The sequence below is a fragment of the Melanostigma gelatinosum genome, assembly GCF_949748355.1.
Source record: "Melanostigma gelatinosum genome assembly, chromosome: 15".
Taxonomy (NCBI): domain Eukaryota; kingdom Metazoa; phylum Chordata; class Actinopteri; order Perciformes; family Zoarcidae; genus Melanostigma; species Melanostigma gelatinosum.
The window spans coordinates 8,659,216-8,682,895 of NC_136648.1; the positions used below are offsets into that span (position 1 = coordinate 8,659,216).

Here is a 23,680-nt window from a genome sequence, read left to right on the forward strand (position 1 = left end):
CTTCATGAATTAAAACTCATTTCCTGAACGTGTCACTTCATTGAGGCTCCCGCAGCAGGATGCAGGCTTTCAACCCTCTTTCCATTTGATTCAAGGATTAGATGTGATTACAGATTTGAGCTGGACAACCTCTGCGACAGCCGTGCAATCTCTTTTTCCAAGTCTTCTTGTTAAATTTACATAAAGCAGATGGGATTTCGGCTTGAGATTCTTCTGATCCTCCCATGTTTCATGAGCACAAGGATGGTTACAACACGTTAGAAAAAAAACAACTGCAGTCATACAACTAGGAATTCATTTGTTGACTGATCTATTGCCATCAGCAACTGTTGCTTCAGTGAATAGGTCAACGATTGGTATTGATAGCTTTCAAAAATCCTTTAAAATGACATTCAGCTGTGGCCATCGGCTTGTACGTATCTACAAACAATACACTGTTTCACGCCACACATCTGGTCTCAAATGTTACTGCCTAATAAAATGACTACTGTTCAACAACAAGACAAAGACATTTTTCCCTTTGGTGGAAGTGTATTGTGTAAGTGTGTACTGTAAACATAGTTTTGACAGCAGCTCTCAAATGAAGAGAACCATGTGCCACACAAGCAAATAAATGATACAACCAAACTGTTTGTGCACTCATAGTCCACATCTAGGACAGGTCGGCAGCAATAGAAAACAAGTAATACATCTTTTCGTTTTGCTTAGTCATGAAAATATCTGTTTTATACAAAAATTAAATACAGTTACAGTATGTTACAACTTGTGAGCGCAAGCGTGACTACAAAGCCTTTGAAAAAGAAAAAGGATTAGATTGGTTCTTGTCAAGGGGCTTGATAATAATACATGTGCAGCATTTGGCAAAGCAACAGACATCCTTTCAGCAAAGTAAAATCACCAGAGTCACCAAAGCACAGGGAGGAGAAGGACAGAGGGAAGAGTGCGGAAAGGAGAGGAGAAGGTGACAAGTAAGGAAAGGAGGCAGTGAGGCAAGATGTTTTAAGATGTCCCCCGTTTAGATTATTATTTTTTAATAAGTTCAGATGATACTTAGAAATCATGTGTCTAGCTTTGTACAGTTTGCTCTCAGAGTGTTGCTCGCTCTATCCGAGTCTCCAGTCTGCCGTTAATGAAGTATCAGCCAATGACATAATCACAAAGGGAGGGCTCCAACCGCTTCCTTTGTGACACTATAAGACAGCAGTGAGTTCACCAAGCCTCTCAAAAATCCATTCAACATTCAGCATAACCGATCAGTGCGTAATCTGTTGCACTAGTAAGTCTTCCACCACTGTGGCCTTGGATATAGAAAAGAGTTACTTATATTGTATGCTGAGCATATTGTCCACACACCGTTTGTCCTTCATGTCCTTAAGGTTGAGAGTTCAGTCTCAACATATGTGGTCTAAGGGTTTTGGTTGAGGATTGGAGGCCATTCGGGTCTCTCAGCAAAGGGAAACAATCAATAGCGGGAGAACAACTAGGGTGAGAGCGAGCCGGCGGCGGATGGGGGGATGATGGAGGGAGGCCCGTCCAGACAATTGGTCGTCGCACTCCCCGGGGCCCTGGCAGCGAGCTCTCTCGCACAGGACGCCCGTGAAGCCGGGGGAACAGTGGCAACGCTGATGGTGGTGGCAAGAGCCACCGTTCTGACAGCGCAGCATCGCGTTGTCACACACCCGAGCTACGGAGACAAAAGCAAAAAGGGCAGAGGAGACAAGGAAGGGGTGATTAATAGATCACTCAGTGATAAGGTGGCAGGGAACATAAACAGGCAAGTTCACAGGGCACAAGCTGCCTCTGCTTGTCCTGTCTGCATCGCTCGGTGTCCTTAGAGCACAGCTGACACATTAGGGAGGGTGAAGCCAAGGACTTCAGTGGAGGAGTGGGCAGAGGACGAGGACACAGATAACCAGGGCACATACTGTATGAATACTTTAATGCAGCCCACAGCCTGTGACAACCCTGTCCATGAATGATTGTTTATGACAAAAGAACAGAGACAGACGTTTTATGGATTTGTGGTTATTTTAGGAGCACCAAAGGGACTTCAGAGCAAATAATCCAAACAAACCATGGCAGTGATGATGTGAAATTAATGATTAGTGAATCAAAGGATGCTGGAGTATGGTGAAACAGCCCCCTTGTGCAGGACAGGAGAATACAATGTGTGTTCCCTCTGGCCCAATGACACTCAAAGAACAGAAAGAGGAGAAAACATGGGATTGATTTCCTGGCTCCACCTGCACCACCACTGCCTTTGATATGGAAATAAGCATTTTTTTTTGTAAATCACCAATTGTTGCAACAAACGGTACAATTCCCTGTTGAAGGAAATAATTATGTAAAATCCAGGACTGCATTGTTCTAGTGGCCACCAAACAGTTATTTGTTTTCCTGTAGATTGATTCGACATCAGCCAAAATTCACATTTACAGACAACAACTCGCGACTCAATTAGTCCAGAAAGCCTCTCTGCTGGCAGAGGTGAAATCCTGGAAGAGGGAATATTTGCCAAGAGATTTCAGTGTAATTGGATATCTATACGTGCATAAATACGAATCACATTTTTGGTTTTCTGTAATGTGGCTCATGCATCAGAATAAACGCAACAAATAGCCTCATCATTGCTCCTGCCAAAACTGATTAAAAAGGCATTGGTATTGCATTTAATGTAATAAGATCCCATCCCCTTCACACAGTCAGTATACCAATCAGTATTTTCAAAGCAGCTTTCTATTTTTACAGCTAATTGAAAACACCTGCTCTGTGTGTTTTGGTCAAAATTACCATGGGATCAGCAGCGTCTCCATCGTCTACTCTACACATTAACTTTGTTTCCTGTTGCCAAAGGATAATCTCTGTGTCCTCCAGCAGACCCTCAGGACCATTGTCTTTCTAAAAGCATTTGTAGCCAAATTAGTGTGCAGAGGCCGAGGCTTAAGCCTGCAGTGTTTTTATGGCGCTACGGGGCCCTGCTGTCATGACAAAATACAAAGAAAAATAAGTCAATTATTCTGTGTCGTTCAGAAAAACAACTCCCATAGTGACAGGGTATATGTGAATTAATAAAGTTTGTAAGTTGGTGTCTTTGGTTCCTATCTATTATAGATAAGATGAGCATGTCTGGGGAAACTTTTAACTCAACAGTGAGACAAATTAGTGTCTGAAATGTAAAAACTAGCTCATATTAAAAAGCCAAATGTGTATAAGGAATAAGAAATAATGTTTAAAAGGACATTTAGTCAATTTAGTATTGCATTTCCATAACATTGTGGAAGAGAAAGATTAAAAAACAATCATCAGAATTAGAGTGCCCCTTTAATAATCGATTATGAAATACGACATCATGCTCTTTGAAGGTTTTTTTTTTTTTTTAACATATAACTATCTTTATATAGGGGTGTCGACAAACTTGCCCAGCGTGACACACAGTCTTAGACTTATGCTGGCAGCAAGTGAGAAAGCAGCAATTTGAGTCCTGGCTAAGCACCAGCGGACTCTCTCTGGGACATATTGGCACCTCGCACCTCCGTCAGATGTGTGACATTTTAGCAGTACAACCGTTATGACAGATCTATCCTTGGGCCTCGGTGTTGCACGAAGCAACATGGAGAAAATTCACCACAGCAACAACACCAACAGTGATAGACCGGATGGACCAAGAGCTGACATAATTATTCTTATTAGTCATATTGCTGCTTGTGTGACTGGAAACATAATGACATTGAAAGGACGTATTGGCTTTTTTGAGTACCGGTAGTCTAGTTTTGTCGAAAAGCAGGAATTCTCAACGTGCTTTGCCCGAGGAACACTTTTGTTAAATGACAGGAGGCCATGGGCCAGTTCATAAACCGCTCAAACATTGGGGGTTTAACCTCTGTCGGGGGGTCCGGGGGAACCTCCCCTTGACTTTTTATTGATAAACAAGCTCTATTAGTCTATTTTGATGTTGTTGTTTTTTTGCCCTCTGGCACCTTATTTGAGAGTAAAACATTTTTTTTTTTAAAGATCACATTGTAAATCAATTAATTTTGATTGTGAACTAGGAAATGGTCATCGCGCCACCCAGTATCCTATTTGGCATGCAGCCTTAAATTGAGTATCCTTATCATAAACATAATCGGGCAGTTCTCTAATCCTCTCTTTTACGTGCACTCTTAACATCCTCAGTACTCTGAGACGAAGTTTATGAGATACCAATGATTTGTGGAAGATTCATTTTGTATGCGATAACAATAAACTGTTTCTGATTATGATTCTGATCTGAAGTTCCAAATAGCCAGTCTTTTATGAGTAAATTCTTGTCAACAAATGTAATATTACATGAATCACTGAGTTTGGTTGCTGTCATGTGAAGCCAGACACTGAGTTATGGTATTAAAGATCCCCCCCCGCTTTTTTTTAAAAATATTTATTTTTTTGAGCGTCATATCTCAGCAACACTTCGAGGGAATTTCTTCAGATTTGACAAAAACGTCTGCTGCAAGGACTTAAGGATGAACTGATTAGACTTTGGTGGTCAAAGGTCACTGTGACCTCACAAAACATGTTTTAGGCCATAATTAGAATTTCATATGCTAATTATGACAATTCCACACCAATGTCTAATAGGATAAATTGACCAAAAAAGCATCTCCATTTAATTACATACAGGGAAAACATTTGGTAGTTATTTATACTGTAGTTGTTCATAGTGATTAAAAATTCACCAGTGCAATTAACTACAACTGGAGACAGTTTTCAGATACAGGATCTGCTAATTACATACTCTGAGAAAGAATTGTATCGCTTCTATTACATTGGATCAATGTCTTTTTGCCATGGTGTCAGGGAAAGCTGAAACCCAGCGTTCAACCGTGCCTCCTGTTATCATATTAACATGAAGGCTTCGTCATCAGTCATGGCTCGAGGCTCTGAAGTTCAATAAAAGGTGTCAGTTGCATAGCAGCACTCGACAGTGGCAATGATACAAAACTGCATCTGAATATAGAAAGTGTCTGATTTTCTTTTCACTCAAGTCCTGTGTTGGTAAATGCTTGTCAAGTCAGAATTGGAAGATACGAAAGTACCATTGGAGGAATAGTTAAAAAAGGGGGGAAATATTCTTTTTCTTGCTGAGAGTTAGAGAAGATTGGTATCACGCTCATGCAACAATGTTAAGCCACCAGCAGCAGCCTGTTAGCTAAGCGTAGCACAGAGTGGAAAGCGGGCTAGTTTGACTTTGTTGACAACTAGCACAAATATAGCTCACACATTTACATGTTGAATTTTGTTTGTTTGATCTGTACACAAACGGAAATGTGTAAATGAGAAGTTTAATCTCATTGTAGACTGTTGGTCAGACAAAAACAATAAGTCACCATTGGCTGTGGGAAATTTGAAGTTTGTTTACCAATTGTTAATGATCTTTTATAGCCGTTATTCATCAATATCATTTTTGTCGATTTATTAACAACAAAAACAATCATCGGTTGCAGCCCATTTGGTACCTATGGCAAATGCTAAATAACTTCCTTGTGTTTATTTCAGAGACTGTTGCAGTATAAAACGTCTCACCTCTTTGCACCAGAGGACTTTTCCTATGAAAACACATACTGTCATGGGGCATTTAGAATTAATAAGGTAAGTGCAGAATGGACCAAATGAAAGCTTTTCATTGAGATTGTTATCGGTCAGATTGATTCTGCGTTGTGGCTCTTTATATGGAAATTATGCACATTACACAGGAAAGCAGAGTTTCTTGTAATCCAGTGCAGTAACCGGCTTCCTTTCACCTCTGACTGCAGCAAAGACTGGATTATTTTCACAGGTGCACCTCGTTCCCAGCTTTGTGAGTCCAGAGAGGAGCAGGAAACACCCTGTCTCAATCATGGAAATCCTGAAAGTCCTCTTTCAATTTGTTTCTCTCTCCTGGCTGTGAGAGCAGTGGTGCAGATGCAACTTAACTACACAGGATATCTGGGTTTGAGGATTAGCCGGAGATAGCTTGAGATCAATCTACATAAACCCCCCTGAAGCCTCTTCTCTCCTTCCCTCTCCTTCTCCTCTATCCTTTTTTTCCCTTGTGAACATGGCATAGAGGCTGCACCCCCAGAGAGCATTCTTGGTAATTAAAAAGAGGACATGATCAAAGGGGGTTAGGAGGCTGTGGACTTGGTGATCATGATGCATGTGGTCCATTCCCTATAGAGTTCTCACAACAAAAAGTCTACCTTGTAAGGACCAGCGTGTGTGTTTGTGTGCATGCAGGATGAAAGCATCTCGGCTTTGGGGAAACAACCTAATTGCAAATTCTACATTACACTTTTTTATTTTGTGTAAATTGCCAATCAATAAGCAGTCAGTTGTCTCTATGTATTATTCATGTCATGCTGAAGTTACAAAGCCTATAAGCCTACCTTGGTTACGATTTGCAACACCAAGAGATGAAGCATTTGCTCGATCTGCGTAAAGATGGGAAAGGTTATATATTACACTGAGTTGTCATATTTTTCATGCTGTTATGTAGTTAAAGCACAGGGACAGCATGCAGAGATTCTTGTTTTTGTCTTTTTTTTTTTACAATAATCTGTGAGTTATCTGGGCTTGTTTGCCTCAGATTCATTGGAGAGTTTCTGCCATGTGTTTTGGATTAGTAAATGGACTGATGTAAAATTGTGTGCATGCAGTTTAAATGAGTGAATCTTCCACAAGACAAAGGCAGAGACATGTACATATGGTAGCTGCTTTTGTTATCCAGTATGAGGATTCGCCTTCAGGCATCAACATGCTTAAGGATGCATGGTGGGAGCCATGTCTTCATGATAAATGTTTTTCTTTTCTCTGGCTTTGGGCAAATATCAATCTGTTAAAACCAGCTTAGAGCAAATATTCTAGGGTGGAAGGGAGCCCAAACATGCCCAAACATGCAGGACTCCGACAGTATTTTATAAACTAGCAAGTAATTTAATCTTAAATCATACTAGTGTTTTAAGTTTTTACTTAACTACTAATTGTACACGTTATATTACTGCTGACTATTTTGCAAAGCATGCGGGTGAGTTTTTTTTGGTATTTCCTGCCTTAAAACAATGGATATATATCCAAAATATCAAACGTTATAGCATGGTTTGCAAAACTATTAGCAGGAATGTATGTATGAGTATAAGTATAAATAATTTGTAATACAATATATAAACGTTTTTGTTTTTTTCTAAAAATAAATAGAAAATGTGTCAATAGGATAAGAACATTTTATTAGTTTCCTTTGGATTTAAAGTCTTCCAGCAATGATTTTCACGATCAAAACTGCATTGGAGAAAGTTGGGTTTTCTCACACCATGCACAGGTTTACTTTCATTCATAAAAGTAGGATATTAAGATGTAATTCTAAGTAAATGCCTTGGAAAACATACTGATGAATGATAATGGTAATGTACAGAACAATTCCTCACACCAACATCATCAGTCAAACAAGAGTTAGTCATCACTGGGGGAGGAAGACATTAGTCAGCATGCCAATTTTAAAAAGCTTGATCAACTTACGCACTGGTCCATGATTGCTGGGGATACCTGCGTAAAGAGCACAGAAACAGTGTTTTATGAAAGCATGGACTCATGTAATGTAACTCTTCAAACTTTTACTGCAAGAGAAAACATAATTTCTTCCCTTGAATAATTCAAAGCCCATGCACCAACACTTATCAAATTGATCTCCACTGTGTCCACTGATTAACAGCAGCCCATGGCTCTGCAGAGAACCCCCGCCTACTTCTGATGAAAATAACAGGTCTGCCAATGACAAAATGTCAACAGAATCATAAGTCTAGATGCAGAAAGTCTTTTCATCAGCGTTGTTTAAAATAAACTTATATTCGACAGTTTGCCCTCTTTATCTGCTGTCACCTTTAATCATCTTTGAATCAACGCATCTTTGAACCAAACCAGTCATACAGCATCTGCAAATAATTAATACATTTTGTTGTAATCTGCTCCGACTCTCAGGTTAGTGTTATTAGCAGTTAATAGAAAACTGAGATAAAGCCAATCAAAGAAATGGAAGAATAACAAAAATGCTTTAAAATATTTGCCAATGATTGATTGTAAATCAAAGACAATATGTTGAAAAAATGAATTACATTTCCAAGCATTGAAATGGGTTCTGTCTGTGAGCCAGAGCTGATGTTGGCAACCCTGTAGCAGGCTTTGTCTGAAAGCCTTTGTGTTATCGGTATCTGGCTGTGGATTCACCATCTTTGTGTTGCGTTAATGTAATCAGCAGGGACATCCTACCCCACAATTAGCGCAAATTCAGATCATTTTCTCATGCTCTATCACTTTGTCCTTCTGTGATTATGTTTCGGTGGGTTTTCATATCAGTTGTACCCTATTCATCACTTCGTTACCAGTTTCTGGGCTGTCACAACACTGCTGCAGCAGGAAAAGTACAGATCGTATGCTGCCATTTGCAAGAAAGCAAGCAAATGGCAATTCCTAACCAATAGTTGTTCTGCGTGAGAAATGGAGGGCAAGCAACATTGCCCCTTTGAAGCCAAACCACATTCTACAGTCTGATCAAACTCTCAGCTCCAACCCCTCTTAACCTGCAAACCTGCTTTTGAACACAAGATGAGTTGACGCTTTCTGCAAAGTGGACTGTCAACATAATTCTCAAAGTGATTCCTCTTCTGCTCTCCAGGCTATTTACAGAGTTTTCTCCTCCTTTTAGGGAAGCCTTGGATTTGAATCACTCTCAGTCACTCTGCTGCTGACAGCTGTGGCCCATAGCAATGCAGGGCTCTATTTTGGGCTCTTAATTTATCAGATGAAGGGTCATGTATGTCCATATATCTGCATGTGCAGGGATTTGAATATGTAATAGACCTCGCCCTGTTCCTACCTGTGAGATAAATTACTTCCATTATTAAAAAGGAAGACTTGATGACAGATGAAAGCTATTAGACCATAATTACATTTTGCATGTTCAGCATATTTGTCTTGATACGAGGCCTGTATGTTTAATATCCTCATAGGAAATATGAGCTTCACATAATGGATAGAGGCATGTTACGGGGGCCTGGGCTTTATTTATGAGAGGAATAAGAATAATTCAAGACACACATTTGTTCATTCAACACCTGGGGGACCAATATTGTTACGTCACTTCCACGTGTGACATTATTGCATTTTATGCCACTGCCAAACAAGTGCTGATATTGCTTTTGATATGGCCAGACCTTGGTTTCATCAGCTCAGCGCAGATGCGGCCAAGTGTTGGATATTTTAATAACGGCCTGTCAATCTCACAGTGGGCACCAGATTGCAGGGAGACTCATAACACAGGAGAGGTGCAGGGGTAAATCCAGCAATATCTCCTTAGAGTTCACAGACGTTCCCAAAAGCAAACTCCCAATCACAATCAAATGTGCTTCACACCCACACAGTTTTGTGCACATGCATTGCATACACAGACTCATAACATACATAAGACTCATACAAATGACGGTGTGACGCTCTAATTCATCATCAACAAATAAGTGGATCAATATCACATCTCTGTACAAATCTAATCAGAGCACCATGTCTGAGAATTCAAGTCAGACAATCAAACTGATTGAAAAAAAAAGAACTGCGTTAAATCCCAGCAGACTGCTGCCATGAGAGTTTCTGACTGAAGACTGAATGAGTGTGAACCGAGGACCAGAGGGCTAGATCTTCCTCCATCTGGCCTCGCCTGGCCGTCCACCACCACATCCCTGAGTGGCTGTTTTAGATTTATTGAGGCAATGAGCCCCCTGCCTCAGGCCTGGGATTTGATAAATGCGACTCAACTCCCGTCCAAGATTATAATGGGGATAATGCAAACGAGTACCTTCTGCCACACAACTACCAAGTTAACAGGCAGAAAAATATCAAGCATTCGGTCACACAAAGTAAATTCAATGCTAATGTATTGGAAGGACGTTATGCTCAATTACTGAATGAATAAAACGCACCATGACTTTTCAATAAAACAAACCTAACATACTCAACAAGTGCTCATATCTAAATAACAATGTAGATTATTGGTCATCACTGCCTTCCAAAATTACCCATAAGAATGTTCTGAAAATGGCTCTCAACAGCGTTGTTTGATCGGCCACCTATGGTTCAAGCATAGGTTACATTTAGACAACTAAAACTACCTGTTCGACGAAATTATGTGAGCTAAAGGTTCGCTTACAAGCCTTTTGAGGAGCTTTCAACTGTATCTTACCGTCTTACTGAAAACCCTGTGCCTGCTCAAGGATGGACTTTGAATGTGAGATGAAAGGGGTCAAAAATGATCGAGGAGTCAGTGGATGGCCAGACGGTTGAGCTGAACACGGACACCCTCCAACAGTCACAAGCTGTGCGTTTGTTGCTAGCTAGCTTACAGCTAAGTCTGTATAGTTGGTCCAGTGGTCAAATCCATACAAATGATGCGAGGCAAATATTCATTTCACTATATGTCTTAACAGACTGAAAGACATTTTGAGAGTAGAATGATGTCCCGTTAGTTCCATCTTTGCTTCTGAGTTAGCAGAGACATAAAACACATAAGAAACACATAAGAAGAGAGGGAGTTTGACGTCAAGAGTTTAAACAAATGGCCAAAGTTGTTTTCATGCCTCCGCGCCAACGACAGCTGTGGCCGGAGGAGTTATATTTTTAGGTTGTCCGTCTGTTCCATTCTCGTGAACGAGAATTCAGCACAAACATCCACTTGGACTCAAGGATGAACTGATTAGATTTGTTAGGGTTTCAGGTCAAGGTTAAGATTGACCTCATGTCCATCCCATTTTCGTGAGCGCAACATTTCAGAAATGCCTTGAGGGGTTTCTTCAAATTTGGCACAAACCTCCTCATGAACTGATTTAAAATGTGCTGGTCAAAGTTCACCTTGACCTCACAAAACACATTTTTGGACATAATTCAACAATACACAAATGTTTAATTGGATAAAATGATGGTTGGAGGAGGCATACAACCGCGAGGCAGTTATTCGAGTTTTACTTTCTGATATACTTTCCAATAAAAATTGCACTTCCTTAAGTCCACCACCCAAAAGAAAACATATTTGGGAGTACTTGATGAGAACAACTAAAAAGACATTCATATCAGAAGCAAAGAGGTATTATGATAAAGAGGTGCAACAATCTCTCAGGAGCAAAGAGTAAAAGGTACGATGTTTCATTATTGCATCGGATACCAGTGTCTGCTGTAGCCAGATTGAAAATGGTATGTTACTACCAGCACCAACAGTCTGTATGGCCACTCTTTATCCTCCAAAACATAAGAAATACTGAAATACTTACATATATTTGCCGTTCCTTTGGGTATAGGGAGGTAGGAGCCCACACTCCAGGCTCTTCCGTGGTAGTGCCTCTTACAGCGGCTGCAGTCTGGCCCTGTAGTGTTGTGTTCACACTCACAGCCCAGCTTCCCCTTGTCAAACACACAGCTGTTGGCATGCAGGTTACACTTGCACCTGAGACAAAAAAAGATAACAAAAGACAGACGACGTGAATAAGCATCATTATGCTGCCATTGAATCGATACCCTCTGGACAGAATACACAAAGTCTGCCCTTGCTGCAGGTCTGTATTTGTACTTTTCAAATTTAGATTTAAATCTTGCTGGGTTATCCGACTTGGTTCTTGCCTCTACAAAGCTTAATTATTTTCTCCTTTTTCGTTGCCTCTGTGGAGAGAACAGCGATGCGAATAAGTCACTTTTGTCTCTCTGAGAGCTCAATAAAAGGCACTCTGGAAGATTCGCTAATTGAGCACAAAACGGGTATCTGATAGAGAGATGATGGCACAAAGAGAAGCCGTGTAGCCTGAGAATTCTCTTTTTCTTCTTTTTCTTCAAAGTGACTCTGTTATTTGGCAAGGGAGCCTTCAGGCAGGAAACCCGACCGGTCCACAGAGCTCTGTGGCAGAGCTGACAGATGCTGCAGGCTGGAGAGGAGAGAAAGCATGACGACTTTCAACACTCAACCAAATCCACCCCCTCTTCTGACCGCATGGAACAAGCTAAAATAAACAAAACAAGTTTGTTTCAGTCTCACTTGTGTGATTTTAACAACCTGAATGAGCAGGGAGTAAATGATGTGTTCTCAGAACGTAGCCCTTTTTTAATAAATGTAGTGAGTTGTTTAGTCTGTCTCTGAGGCAGAACAGGGCGTGTTTGTTGTCACACGAGATATAACAGTTTCATATTCCACGTTTATATGAATAAACTAAATCTCTCCGATTTGATTTTATTCCTAAGAGGGTAAAAGGTTACAGCTAGTGACCTCAGGAGAGATTGGGATCTGACACACTACCCGTCTCTAGGGGTTTGTGCGCCTCATGGTTTCACATCACGCCGATGTTTGTTTTTACGAAGCGTTTCCGAGGAAAGATTTCTCCCATTTGAGACTGAGCAGCCGGGTATCTGTTGCATTCATTCACCGGTGAACATGAGACAGAGAAATGAGGGCAGCAGTCAGAAAGACACCCATTCTAATTGACTTCCTGGCTTTACTTTGACTTCTCACAATAACGATAGATAACTGCGGGAAACGAAGGAAATTGTAGCCTGTTCTGTATAGCTGATAAGCAGTGAAATGCCGGTAAATAAGGTCTAAATACGGATGTCTGGTAACATCCACTAATTGGTATTATTTAACCCCTCTATTTAGCATTTATTAATATCATACACACATACTAAATATGTATGACACAATAATACACTATTGGGTTGTTAAAATGTCTTATTGAAAGGTGCTTTATTGAGGTTTGAATTGTTCACACATATGAATATTAAAATGTATTTGAATGGAAGATATCCTTTTTAACAGCTTACTCCAATTTTAAGGTGTATAGTAAAAATGCATGCACAGATGCAAACATGCATGAACAAATCCTTTGAATGTTAACATTAGTGTTTTAAACAGAGTAGCAATAAGATATTCATACTGTATCACCTTAAAACACTTTCACTGTGTGCTTTTAAAACTTTAAAACTACAATATTTAAACCTACTATTATTCATTAACTGTTTATACATTATTTATGGATATGTAAAGTAAAAGTGGTTAGTAAATATATATATTCATTCATCAACAAAAGTTCCCAAAAGAGCACACTCATTACTAACACCACCATCAATGTATAAAAACCTCACAGCAATTTTACAAAATTATTTTGAATGTTTTCAATCGCTTAAAGTACTCAAAATACACAACTTACTTGATCATGCAGGAATTCACACAAAATCTATCTGTAAGATAAAGTCATTATCTTTCCTCGGGTTAAGTGCCGTCTCACAACATCAGCAGCCATAATGGATGCTACTGAATACCATCTCACATTCACAGCAACTAAATGCTACTTCCTCTTACCCCGCATTCCCCATAGTCCTTAATTTTTTAATCAATTAAAGATCCTGCTTCATAAAATTAACGACTGGGTGTCGCACTTCTGCCATGCAGACAGCAGCAGCTCCCTCAAGTCAAGAGCGATGAGATTTGACCTTCCACTTAATTAAAAACCAGCTAAATCTGGATCATCGAGCCCAACCGATGCACGTAGTTCACTCGGGGGAGCTCTGGGATGCGATGCTTTTGCCGCTGGCATTGTCATATTGAAATCAGAGTTTTTCTTTCACCAGTTTGGGCCACGAGAGAGACCCCCTATATGTCCAGATTTTCAACAGGGATCATTAGGAAGACACATTTCCTTACGTTTTAATAACCTTTAATTAATTTTACAGCACAATAACAATCGGTGTTATCCATTATCAAGTCAAGTGACCTCCTTAGGAGACACTGGAGATCATCAAGCGTCTTTGTCCCTTCCTCATCAGTTGCAGTTCCTAGCTGGGTGTTGAAACGCTTGCAGAAAGGGTGAAATTAACACGGTTATGGATGTCTGTTATTGTTCAGGCGTATGTGTGTGCAGGAAAGGTGTAGTTGGATTAATAGCAAGACACTACGTCAACTATCTAACGATGAAAATAGTTTAGATTTTATTTGTTCACTGATAATTTTGTCCAGAAAAAAACAACCAATTATGTTGTCAACTGTTCACAGTCACTGTCAAATGTCCAGAGTAACCAGGTCATTGCCTCTGGAAAGAAGTAGTTTATTGCTCTTGAATTTTATAAATGAAATGAATCATTGTTGTGAACACCACAATTTAAATTACTCTCTTTGAACTGGTGTGGAGGAAGAAGTATAAGGGAAAGAAACCTGGACAAATAGAATCAGAACTATCTGCAGGGTTACATTATATTCTGGGTGCATCTTTTTTTGCAGTTTGAATGGAACAAAGCGCTTACGTTAATCGGGATTGATTTGGGCCTTCATCGAATTATGATGTGTTGTCATGACCTTCTAAAGATCACGTCTAAAGTCACGTTTAAGAACATTTTGACACGTCACAGTAGGAAGAGCTTCAGGTGTTAATTGTAAACTCGGACATGATAAAGCCTTAAGAATTTCATATTATCTACCGTACCTCTAAAACAAATAGTGGTAGCAGCTCCTGCAAAAAGTTTTGTGGGTAAAAAAAAGAACTTTTCCAAATGCAGACATTACTTATTGATCATTTTACAAAATAGCTTTTTTTGTATATCTAGACTGGAACGTCCCTTTTCTGTCTTTTTTTCCTTTAACCCATGACTGCCACTCTGACTGTTAAGACTGACTGAGCAAACCAGTCTCCCTCAGCGCTATACCTCACCTGTTCCCTCTCACAAGTTGCCCATGGTCAGAGACTTTAATGTGCCTCCATGCTGTATAAATGCATACTGAGGTTTGCTGAAACTTTCCTTGACAAGACACTTTGAGACCCTCGCATATCCTGCCCGGTGATATCTCTGACAGATATGGAAAGATCGAGGCTATTAAGGGGAAACTTTGCCCTTGCTGAAAGTTTTAGATGAATGTCAATGTGTTACCTGGACAAAGCAGAATAACCTGCCAGCACCTTACTGGGAAAGAGAGTTTGATGTCTTTTACATGAGCAGAAGGAATGCTGTGAGACATGCCAGCTATATACAGGGACCAAAATGGGAGACTTTCATTTAAAAATCTGAAAGTTGAGCCTGTTGTCAACATGTCAACCTGTCTCTTTAGGTCAAGCTAAACAAAGATAAAAACCGGAATAATTGTTTTTGGAGCAAAAGTAGAAGGATTGTCAGTGATTAGCTGCTTTATAATGAACATCCAGACCTCTCAGACGATCTGGGAAGGGATGCTTAAATCCTTTGTTTGCCACTGCCTGTTATTGAATTGCATTTAGCTTTATTCACTGATGCACTCACACTGCACTATCATTTTTCTTTCTTTTTAATACGTTTATTAAATTTTTGCTTATTTATATCCTCTATTTGATTTGCTCTTTTTACATCTTGTCTTAATGCATTGCTTACGTCTCATGTGAAGCCCTTTGATTTGCTTTGCGAGTGCACAACTTACAAAAAAAGAACACATTTTGTTCATTTAAAGGCTGTTGCCAGTGTTTTTTTTGTCTCAATATATACCTGTAGGCAAACAAATCAAGATATTCAGTATTTTTACACAACATTTTAATTGTGTGGTTAAGGCTTAAGGGTTTTGAAAGAGCATTTAGACCTTAATGTTGGTGAACGACATTTACCGAGAACACAATATAACAGTTATCTGACTGAATGGAATATGAATGTTGGAGGGACTTGAACTCATGACCTCAGTATTTCTTAAATCTTCCCGTTGAAAGGTGCGGAAGTATACAAATACACTGGATACTTTCATATGGGAACACCTGTTGAATGGTATCTTGTTTGCTCACCTGTGTTTACTCTTTTGTAAAAATAAAATCATTCATGTGTATTTAAATGAATAATAAAGCTTGCATAATGTGATCTAAAAATAAATATGGAGTGAACACAGTTAAATGTTTCTAAATGGCCCTAAAGGTAAAAAGGGATTTTTGCTGTAGTGTGAAACCGAACTTGATTAAATTTTTTTGGTTGATTATGGTGACTTAAATGCATTATCCTGTTTAATTAACCAGCGTAAGGCCGAAGCTGAAGTGTTTACATCCAGACTGCCTTTAGAAAACTCCATAGCATACTGTACAGTTGCAGGGACGGGGAAAACAATAATAAAACAATAATTTGAGCAAGAACAAGGGGAATCCAGCTAACACAATGAGTTTGACATTGTTACTTTACATTAACTCCTTTTAAATTCCGGATGGCATTGAACTCTTCCACAAGGAGACGATGGGATTCACAGCGTCACCTCATTACACCAGGCTGTGTCACCGTGAAATTGAAGAGTCCGATTGGGCTTGTTTTCGTCGCTCTGCGCTGTGGCCAATTTCCTCATTCTTCGGGGTGTAATGTAATACATCTCAAGCAAATTGTTTGCGTCCCCTGTCGAAATGTAAAGTAGCCATGCCAGGGCCCTCCAAATTGTTGGAGAAATATTAGGAATTTATCACAAGTTAATTCCCCCTGCTTCAATTTTCTGCCGAGGCGAAATGAAATTCGAAATTGACGTGGCTTGGGCTACTGCCACTGAAAGCCTGTGATTTGTTTCAATGACAGGGGCTATTATTGAGGTTGTGCATTGATGTAGACATACAGTATGGTAATGTCTACCCACCTCAGCCCCAGGAGGGCCGTCTTATTCATGTGATGTAAGCCACTGAGACAAGGAGGAAGCCATGAAGAAATCAGCAATGGAAAGACATATTAATATGGAAATCAGAGGCTGTCTGCATGCTCTGTGTTCTTTGTGTGTGTGTGTGTGTGTGTGTGTGTGTGTGTGTGTGTGTGTGTGTGTGTGTGTGTGTGTGTGTGTGTGTGTGTGTGTGTGTGTGTGTGTGTGTGTGTGTGTGTGTGTGTGTGTGTGTGTGTGAGAGAGAGCATAGAAGCATGCAAGGGGTGTAAGCTGCATGCATTCGCCTACTATAGTGTGAAGGTTGAAAGTACAAATTGAAAAAAATCTGCTCTAAGAAAAGTATTTTTGATACTTGAATGTAACGAGAAAAAAAAAAACATGCTTTGGCCTTCAATTATTCAAGTCAGGGCACACACACCTATAAACATGATAAACATGTAAACATACACAGTTTGAACATATGAAGCCACAACAACCTTGTCTGTTCCACTACTAGTCAAGCTTGATCATACATGTTGATGATTTTACTATTCATGGCTGCTGGCCCACCAGAGACGGCTTATGTTGATGCACTTTCTCTCCATATATTATTTACAAAGAAAGCCTGGGCCTTAATGAGCACTAATTAAACGCTGGAGACGGGGAGATGACTGGCAGAAAACATGGCAGCATGTGACAGACATCTGGTGGAAGATAAGTGAGCAGGCGCTGGCAGAGCCGGGGTAGAGCCTCACGGTGGTAGTGGAGTAATGCTGGGGGTCGTGTGAACCTGCATTTGAACCTGACTCTCAAACTCTGCCAATCAAGCTGAATACAGCTGTCATGGTTCACAGGGCACGGGCGTGGAGGATCGATGGCGTGTGTGTGTGTGTGTTTACTGGCTGTGACAGGCTTGATACGAGTCAGTGAGTTTGTGTGTGCATGTAGGTGTTTGTGCAGTTTGCGTTGGCTGGTGGGGTTCTGTGAAGGGCAAGACTGCAATGTAGTCATTTAAAGAAAGACAAAAATAGCAAAAAGAGTGTCCTGTGTTTGATAGGCTTGACTTGATGTTGACATTTGGCGGTCAGCCATATAAGTGTATCTGTTCCCAACTAGTCTTTTTAATTTCAACTGCTAAATGATGGGACAATTTAAGATGTCCTCTTCAGTTGTTAATTCTTTTGGATCTCTGCTCTTATTGGCAGGACTGACAGGGCGCTAGAAAAATATGATTTGTTAGTTGGCTAGCTTATCAAATTACTTCACCAACTAACGTGATCCATAATACTAATGTATTATGAAAAACAGTGATAAGTTAATCAACAATAAATAATGTAACGGTACAAAGCAAAGGTGTACTAACTATTGAAACAGACATTACTCAACGATGAGGGTGGATTTGGGTTCAACATCCTTTTCACTGTGAAAGTACTAAAGGAGAAAAAAAGTATTAAAAATAACCACACTGTGCAACTGCGGATGCTCTGCTGTCTTTGCATCAGTGTGGTTTGCAACAGTCAGTAAAGAATTATGAAATCAATTGTTTAACCCCACTGAGCGAAAAATCAAAGACTCATCCAACTGCTCAACATCATCCTTTACGCAAACACTCCAGAGGAATATCGATTTCTTTCCGCCAGCTGCATCCTGTCCGACCTTATGCATTTAGAAGCTATGGAGAGAAAGAGGGAGAGAGACCTTAGGAAGGAAGGCTCCATCTTCAGGTTAGAAGATTAATGAGGGAGGGGAATGTCTTGGCACATTAGAGTAGTCGATATGGTGTAATATCATGACACTTTTTCTTGAATTTCCATACAGTATGGGACCGCTAGAAGGCATATTGTAGATATCTTCCTGGTTTGGATCTTCTATGTGGGGTTTGAAGCCCGTCCTCTGAATGCTCTGTGGAGGAGCTACATTTAGCTCTTTTTTTTAAAGTGCGCGATACAGTTGAAATGTGAGATTCACTACTTTCATGAGCTCAGGATTCCCACCGGGAAGAGCGGGATACAGAGTTTGTCTGTAGCTCGAGGGGAACATTGGGAAGCATCTAATATGAGTAAAATGTTTCATATCTCATCTAAAACTACTACTCTTTTGTATTTGAATTGCCTTTGAATAACTCATGTATACCTCAGAGGGATATGATTCAAGATGTATGTTTTGTCTTTGAAATTAGCTTTTGTTAATATTTGTCAGCATAGAAAGTTCGAAGGGAATAAATCATCTCTTTTTTTATATTTCACAATTTATATATACATACACACACATACATAGATAGTGTAGTGACTTGTGGCCCTCTTGAAAAGTGCGCTGAGAAAGAAAATCGAGAGAAACGGTTTGGATAAAATAGAGAATGACAAAGAGGGATGAGAGAAATATCACATTAGCACTTATGGATTAGCTGCCTCTCATTCCCAGGCCCCGCTGCAGCCCTGCAGATGTGCAGCTCTGACCGCGCAGCCAGCCAGTAGCGGTCACGTCTTAATTAACGAGTAGACATCTGATCAATAAGTGAGGAACGATGGAGGGGGAGACGTGAAAGGTGGAACAGCCTGCACGGTTCAAGGTTTTTGTTTTCCGTTGATGTGGAATGACTTTAGAAATCAATAGCACGGCTAGCCCCGCCACACACTACCTTCTACTCAGGAGAGGTAAAAAAAAATGAATCCCCCTTCTGCCTTTTCTTCATGTCTTCTTTTACCCATAACTATAAGAGTTCTCACAGTATTTTTGGTGCAATGTGATACTGAGCCTCGTAAAGACAGCTTTACAAACTTGTGCTCTGTTACAATTCCTAGATTATTAAAAAAGAAACCTACTCTGGTTCTTTCATGTTGTAATGTGTGGCATCTCAAGCTTCGCGGGATTTATTTCGGAATGAAATGTTGTTTCCTTTTATTGACATGCCTGCTTCGCTTTAACTTGCTCTGGCACTGAAGTTTGGGATTTCATTATGTTTCTTGCAATGGCTTTCGAGAGCCTACAGGTAACAAGCCTCTTTTTATTAAAGATTTGTGCGCACACATGAACCATGTTGATGATGCCTTTTTATTTACTTCCACACATTTAAGGTGGATACATTGCGTTACCACCATAGTCGATTGTTCCTGTAGTATCTGAGCTGGTTATCTACAGTATGGTTAAGGTAGGCAAAGATTGAGATTAAGCTGAAGCTGGATATATTGTTAATTGAAGGGTTTAATTGGAGTTTATATAGTTCAGGGTGGGCTTTCTCCTTACTGATAGCACTATCAGAACACTAGGCGGATATGACATACGTGATGACTCATCATGCAACTCTATTGTATTTAAAGGGGACAAAAAATTGAAAACCTTAAAGTAAGTGACAAATTGATCCGCAAACATTAGTTGTTTCTAATAGCTAGATTTTAAGGCACTCGTTTTTCTTTTATAATTTCCCCAAACTAAATGACTTGTGACAAATTTTTACATTATCTTTTACATTTTTTTATTTCTGTATATAAGTGTGAAATGATGAAACCAATTCACAAATCATTGTGGAAATATAATTTGACATGGCGTTCCAAAGCATGGCGGTATCTACTTATTCAGAGCTGTGACATTCATGAGCATATCCACCGGTTACCTGACTCTGCACACATTCAGCAGTGTATGAGTGTAATTTAATCAGTGTTTGTAGAGTATTCTGGGAATTCTCGGACAGGATGGCCATTCTGTGATAAGGCTTTCACATTTGGTTGTAGCCAGGAGGATACCGAGTCTGGTGGGAACTATAATAACTCTCTCTCCACCCGTCTCTATCGCCCTCTTTCAAGTGAGTTACTGATCCACCTCTGGACAGAAATCGTATGTTTCTTTTCTTTTCTTTCTCACTGCAAACTTTTTGTGGAAAATTGAATTTGATGCCCAGGGGCAGGATGGAAAATTGGGCAAAATAGCTTATTTTCCTTCCATCCAACCTTTTACTCTTTCTAATGAATGGCAAAATAAGATATCTGTGGGAGGTGCTATTCTGTGCTTGAAAGCGAGCCTTGCAATGCAGAACGTATCAATTCATGTTTACAGTGTGAGTTTGAATATTGAATAGTGTGTCTGACTGCAGAACACGTACCTATATATCTCTGGGTGGAATTGCGAGTATCACTCTTCACCATCATGTAAAACCTGTGGCATGTCATCAAAGAAATCAAACATCATGAAGTGTTTTCAGATTTTATGACGTCTCATGTTCAGTGACTGATTTGTTCGAACCAGCATTCAAAGATCATTAAAACATACAAGAGATGTCTGAAAGTCTGTGTTATTTTTAAAGCATAAACTGTAGCTTGCTAAAAAAGGAAACCTCATAGATACAACCACAAAGCCCCTCATTATTAAATGGGGCAAGGCTAAATTTGGAACCACAGCCTGGCAATTCTGAAAGTCTCCACGTTTCACTGATGTGTCTCTGATGATTACCATTTAATCAGCTGCAAATGCTCTTAATTATAAGCTTAGTCTCCTACCAATTAGCCAACGTGCTAATGGTTCTAATCTGCCATTGAAGTCAACTGAATTCTAATTAGGGACTAACTGTTTCAATATACCGAGGGCCCATCTGATGGGTCATTACCAGCCTAGTTATCCTCATATAAACCAACTGCAGCCAGCAACACAGGTCCCATTTGCAGAGCAGCTGTAGAGCCTTTACGACCATTGTGTGGGCCATTTTCATGCATCATGAAACGACAATGTTTCCATTCCCGGAAAATTCTGCCGACTCACTGATGAGTATATTATACCTTCCAGAGGAGGTCTGCTTAATTTGACAAAAAATTAAGGTTTTAAAATTGTAAAAATTAAAAAAAAAAAAATAAGTGGAGAGGAAGGAGCAAGGTAAATTTAAATAGTCTCTCTAAAGTATCAATAAGTCATATTTTTATATTTGATGAACAATGGACCAAACTAGTATTTGTGGCGTGAAGGGGAATGCTTGTAGTAACAAACCCACACAAATCACCCGACCCAACAGTCCTCAGATCTACAATCACCCTTGTTCCCGGCAATAGAATCTGATAAAAGCACTGTACACTAGCTGCTCAGCCCCAAATGGCAGACAGACAAAGTTAGCGACTATCTTTGTGAAGCAAAGGGCTATAGAGTTCAAATTAGCCACACAAAAGGCTCCTTTCCTAAAATACAGCTCACGTTTTCATATGACCATTCATCCAGAAGAACTCTGAAATTACGGCGATTTCACTTAAAGAGCCCTTAAATCATCATAATGAGCAATACAACTTGAAATTGACTTCGCCTCCAGTCACACGTAAATCACATAAAGTCTTTTCTCTTCAGGGAGACCAGTAGAGCTGTCTGTTTCTATAGCTAATGGTAAAGTACCTGAACATAATGGATTTGAGTTTTTGACATAAAGGAGACATCATTCTCATATTCGGGTTCATTCTTGTATTTTGTTTTTTTTACTCAAACATGTTTAAATGCTTTAATGTTCAAAAATACGTACGTTATCAAACTGTCTAGCTGAATATGCCTGTCTGAAATGCTTAAAAATAGGGTGCACCTCTGCAAAAGGAAGTTCTCAAGCCGTGGACGGAGATGCTCATATGGGGTTGAGGAATATTCTAATGAGCGTGCATGTGGCATAGAAAGGGGAGCCAACTCTAAAAGGCTCGTTGAAGGACATGTTTTCTGATTTAGGCAGCCCACAAAACACTGACTGGGATATCTTATGTCACAGTTTGTGGGTTGGTGGGCACTCCTTTTCTACTTTTCTCTGTCTTATGGCCTCTGTCCAATATGTAATAAAAAATGCAGAGAGACATGCATTAAAACTCTTCTCTTCACCTCGGCTCACAGGAGGAAATCTCAGCAATCTGTCCTCGTCAAGTCAGGGTTATAATAAGTAATTTAGGAGAGTAGAGTTCAGCATCTGCTCAGGCTACTCCTCTTTTTCCTGATTCAGACTTATTTTAGAAACAGAATCTTGGGCTGGGTTGAACTTACTCTGTCTGGGCCACCTACACACTTTGGCTGCTCTGTGCCTAAAAGTGAAAAGACGTAGGCGAAAGAAAAGGAGGTATGCAGCTTCTTTTCTTTGCATTTCACAGTTTTAATCAGTAATATAATATGTCAATTCACTTGATTAAGACTCCTCCTTATCAAAATGCATTCATAGGCCCAATACCAATGTTGACACTCACAGACTCACAGACTTGGAAGTATGTTTCTGCAAAGTCCGTGAGGGTTTAAGGGCTGTCCCGCTGTCAACTGTCACAGACATTTTGAGCCCTTTATGCACACTTTCGTCCCCATTTTTTAAGACTTCACATGAGAGAATTACCATCAAGTCATAGCTTTGTGACGTTAAACACATTGTTACCAGGGGAAACCCGGAGATTTTTAAAAGAAAATAGCATAAAGATGACTGCGCATTGATGTTCAGCATTTTAAATTACACAGAAACACCACCTTAACATTAAGGATTAAAATGTACATGGTTTGGCCTCGTAAAGTGCCCTCCCACTCGCATTAATAAATAACTTTGAGCCCTTGCTGCCTCTCACACTTAAGGCAATTACCAAGTAGCATCTGTTAAGCCCCTGAAGGTTCAGTGCTTAAGGCCTTTGGGGGGGACATTGGGATCTGGCCATTGACTTCCATTCGTGTTTAGACTGCGGCCGTTAACTTTTCCATTCAGCTGGTGGTGCCTTCTAAAATCATAATAAGCAGCATTTGTGATGATCCTTTGTGGAAATGGGCCCATCAGAACAACTCAAAGAAGGGACAACTTTTACACAAAAGACAGAAAACGTAGGTTTGTCTACACCAGGGGTGGTGCCATGTACCACGGAGAAGCCACATTCTGAAGGCTTTCATCCCAGCTGATCACCTCAGCAGGGGCTTTCACTGATGAGCTCTTCCCCTCTACTTGAAGTAGTGCTAATCAGTGTGTGTGGTGTCTTTGTAGGGAATGAAAACCTACAAACTGTTGGCACTCAACAGCACATGGTTTACCACCCACAGTTAATACTGGTGATCTGTGATCAATGCTGTGAA

At 40.0% G+C, this 23,680-nt stretch overlaps 1 protein-coding gene across 1 annotated transcript in view; it reads right to left on the minus strand.

The window, feature by feature from the left end:
- Positions 1–1,445: 1,445 nt before the first annotated feature.
- Positions 1,446–23,680, minus strand: part of LOC306788955 (netrin-G1-like) — a gene marked incomplete at both ends in the record, with an annotated part of 43,158 nt that continues 20,923 nt past the window's right edge. Inside the window, 4 exons of the mRNA XM_079284693.1 lie at positions 1,446–1,684; positions 6,402–6,446; positions 7,528–7,554; positions 11,319–11,491. Of these exons, the coding sequence (XP_079140819.1) occupies positions 1,446–1,684; positions 6,402–6,446; positions 7,528–7,554; positions 11,319–11,491 (484 nt within the window). The remainder of the gene's footprint in view (positions 1,685–6,401; positions 6,447–7,527; positions 7,555–11,318; positions 11,492–23,680) is intronic.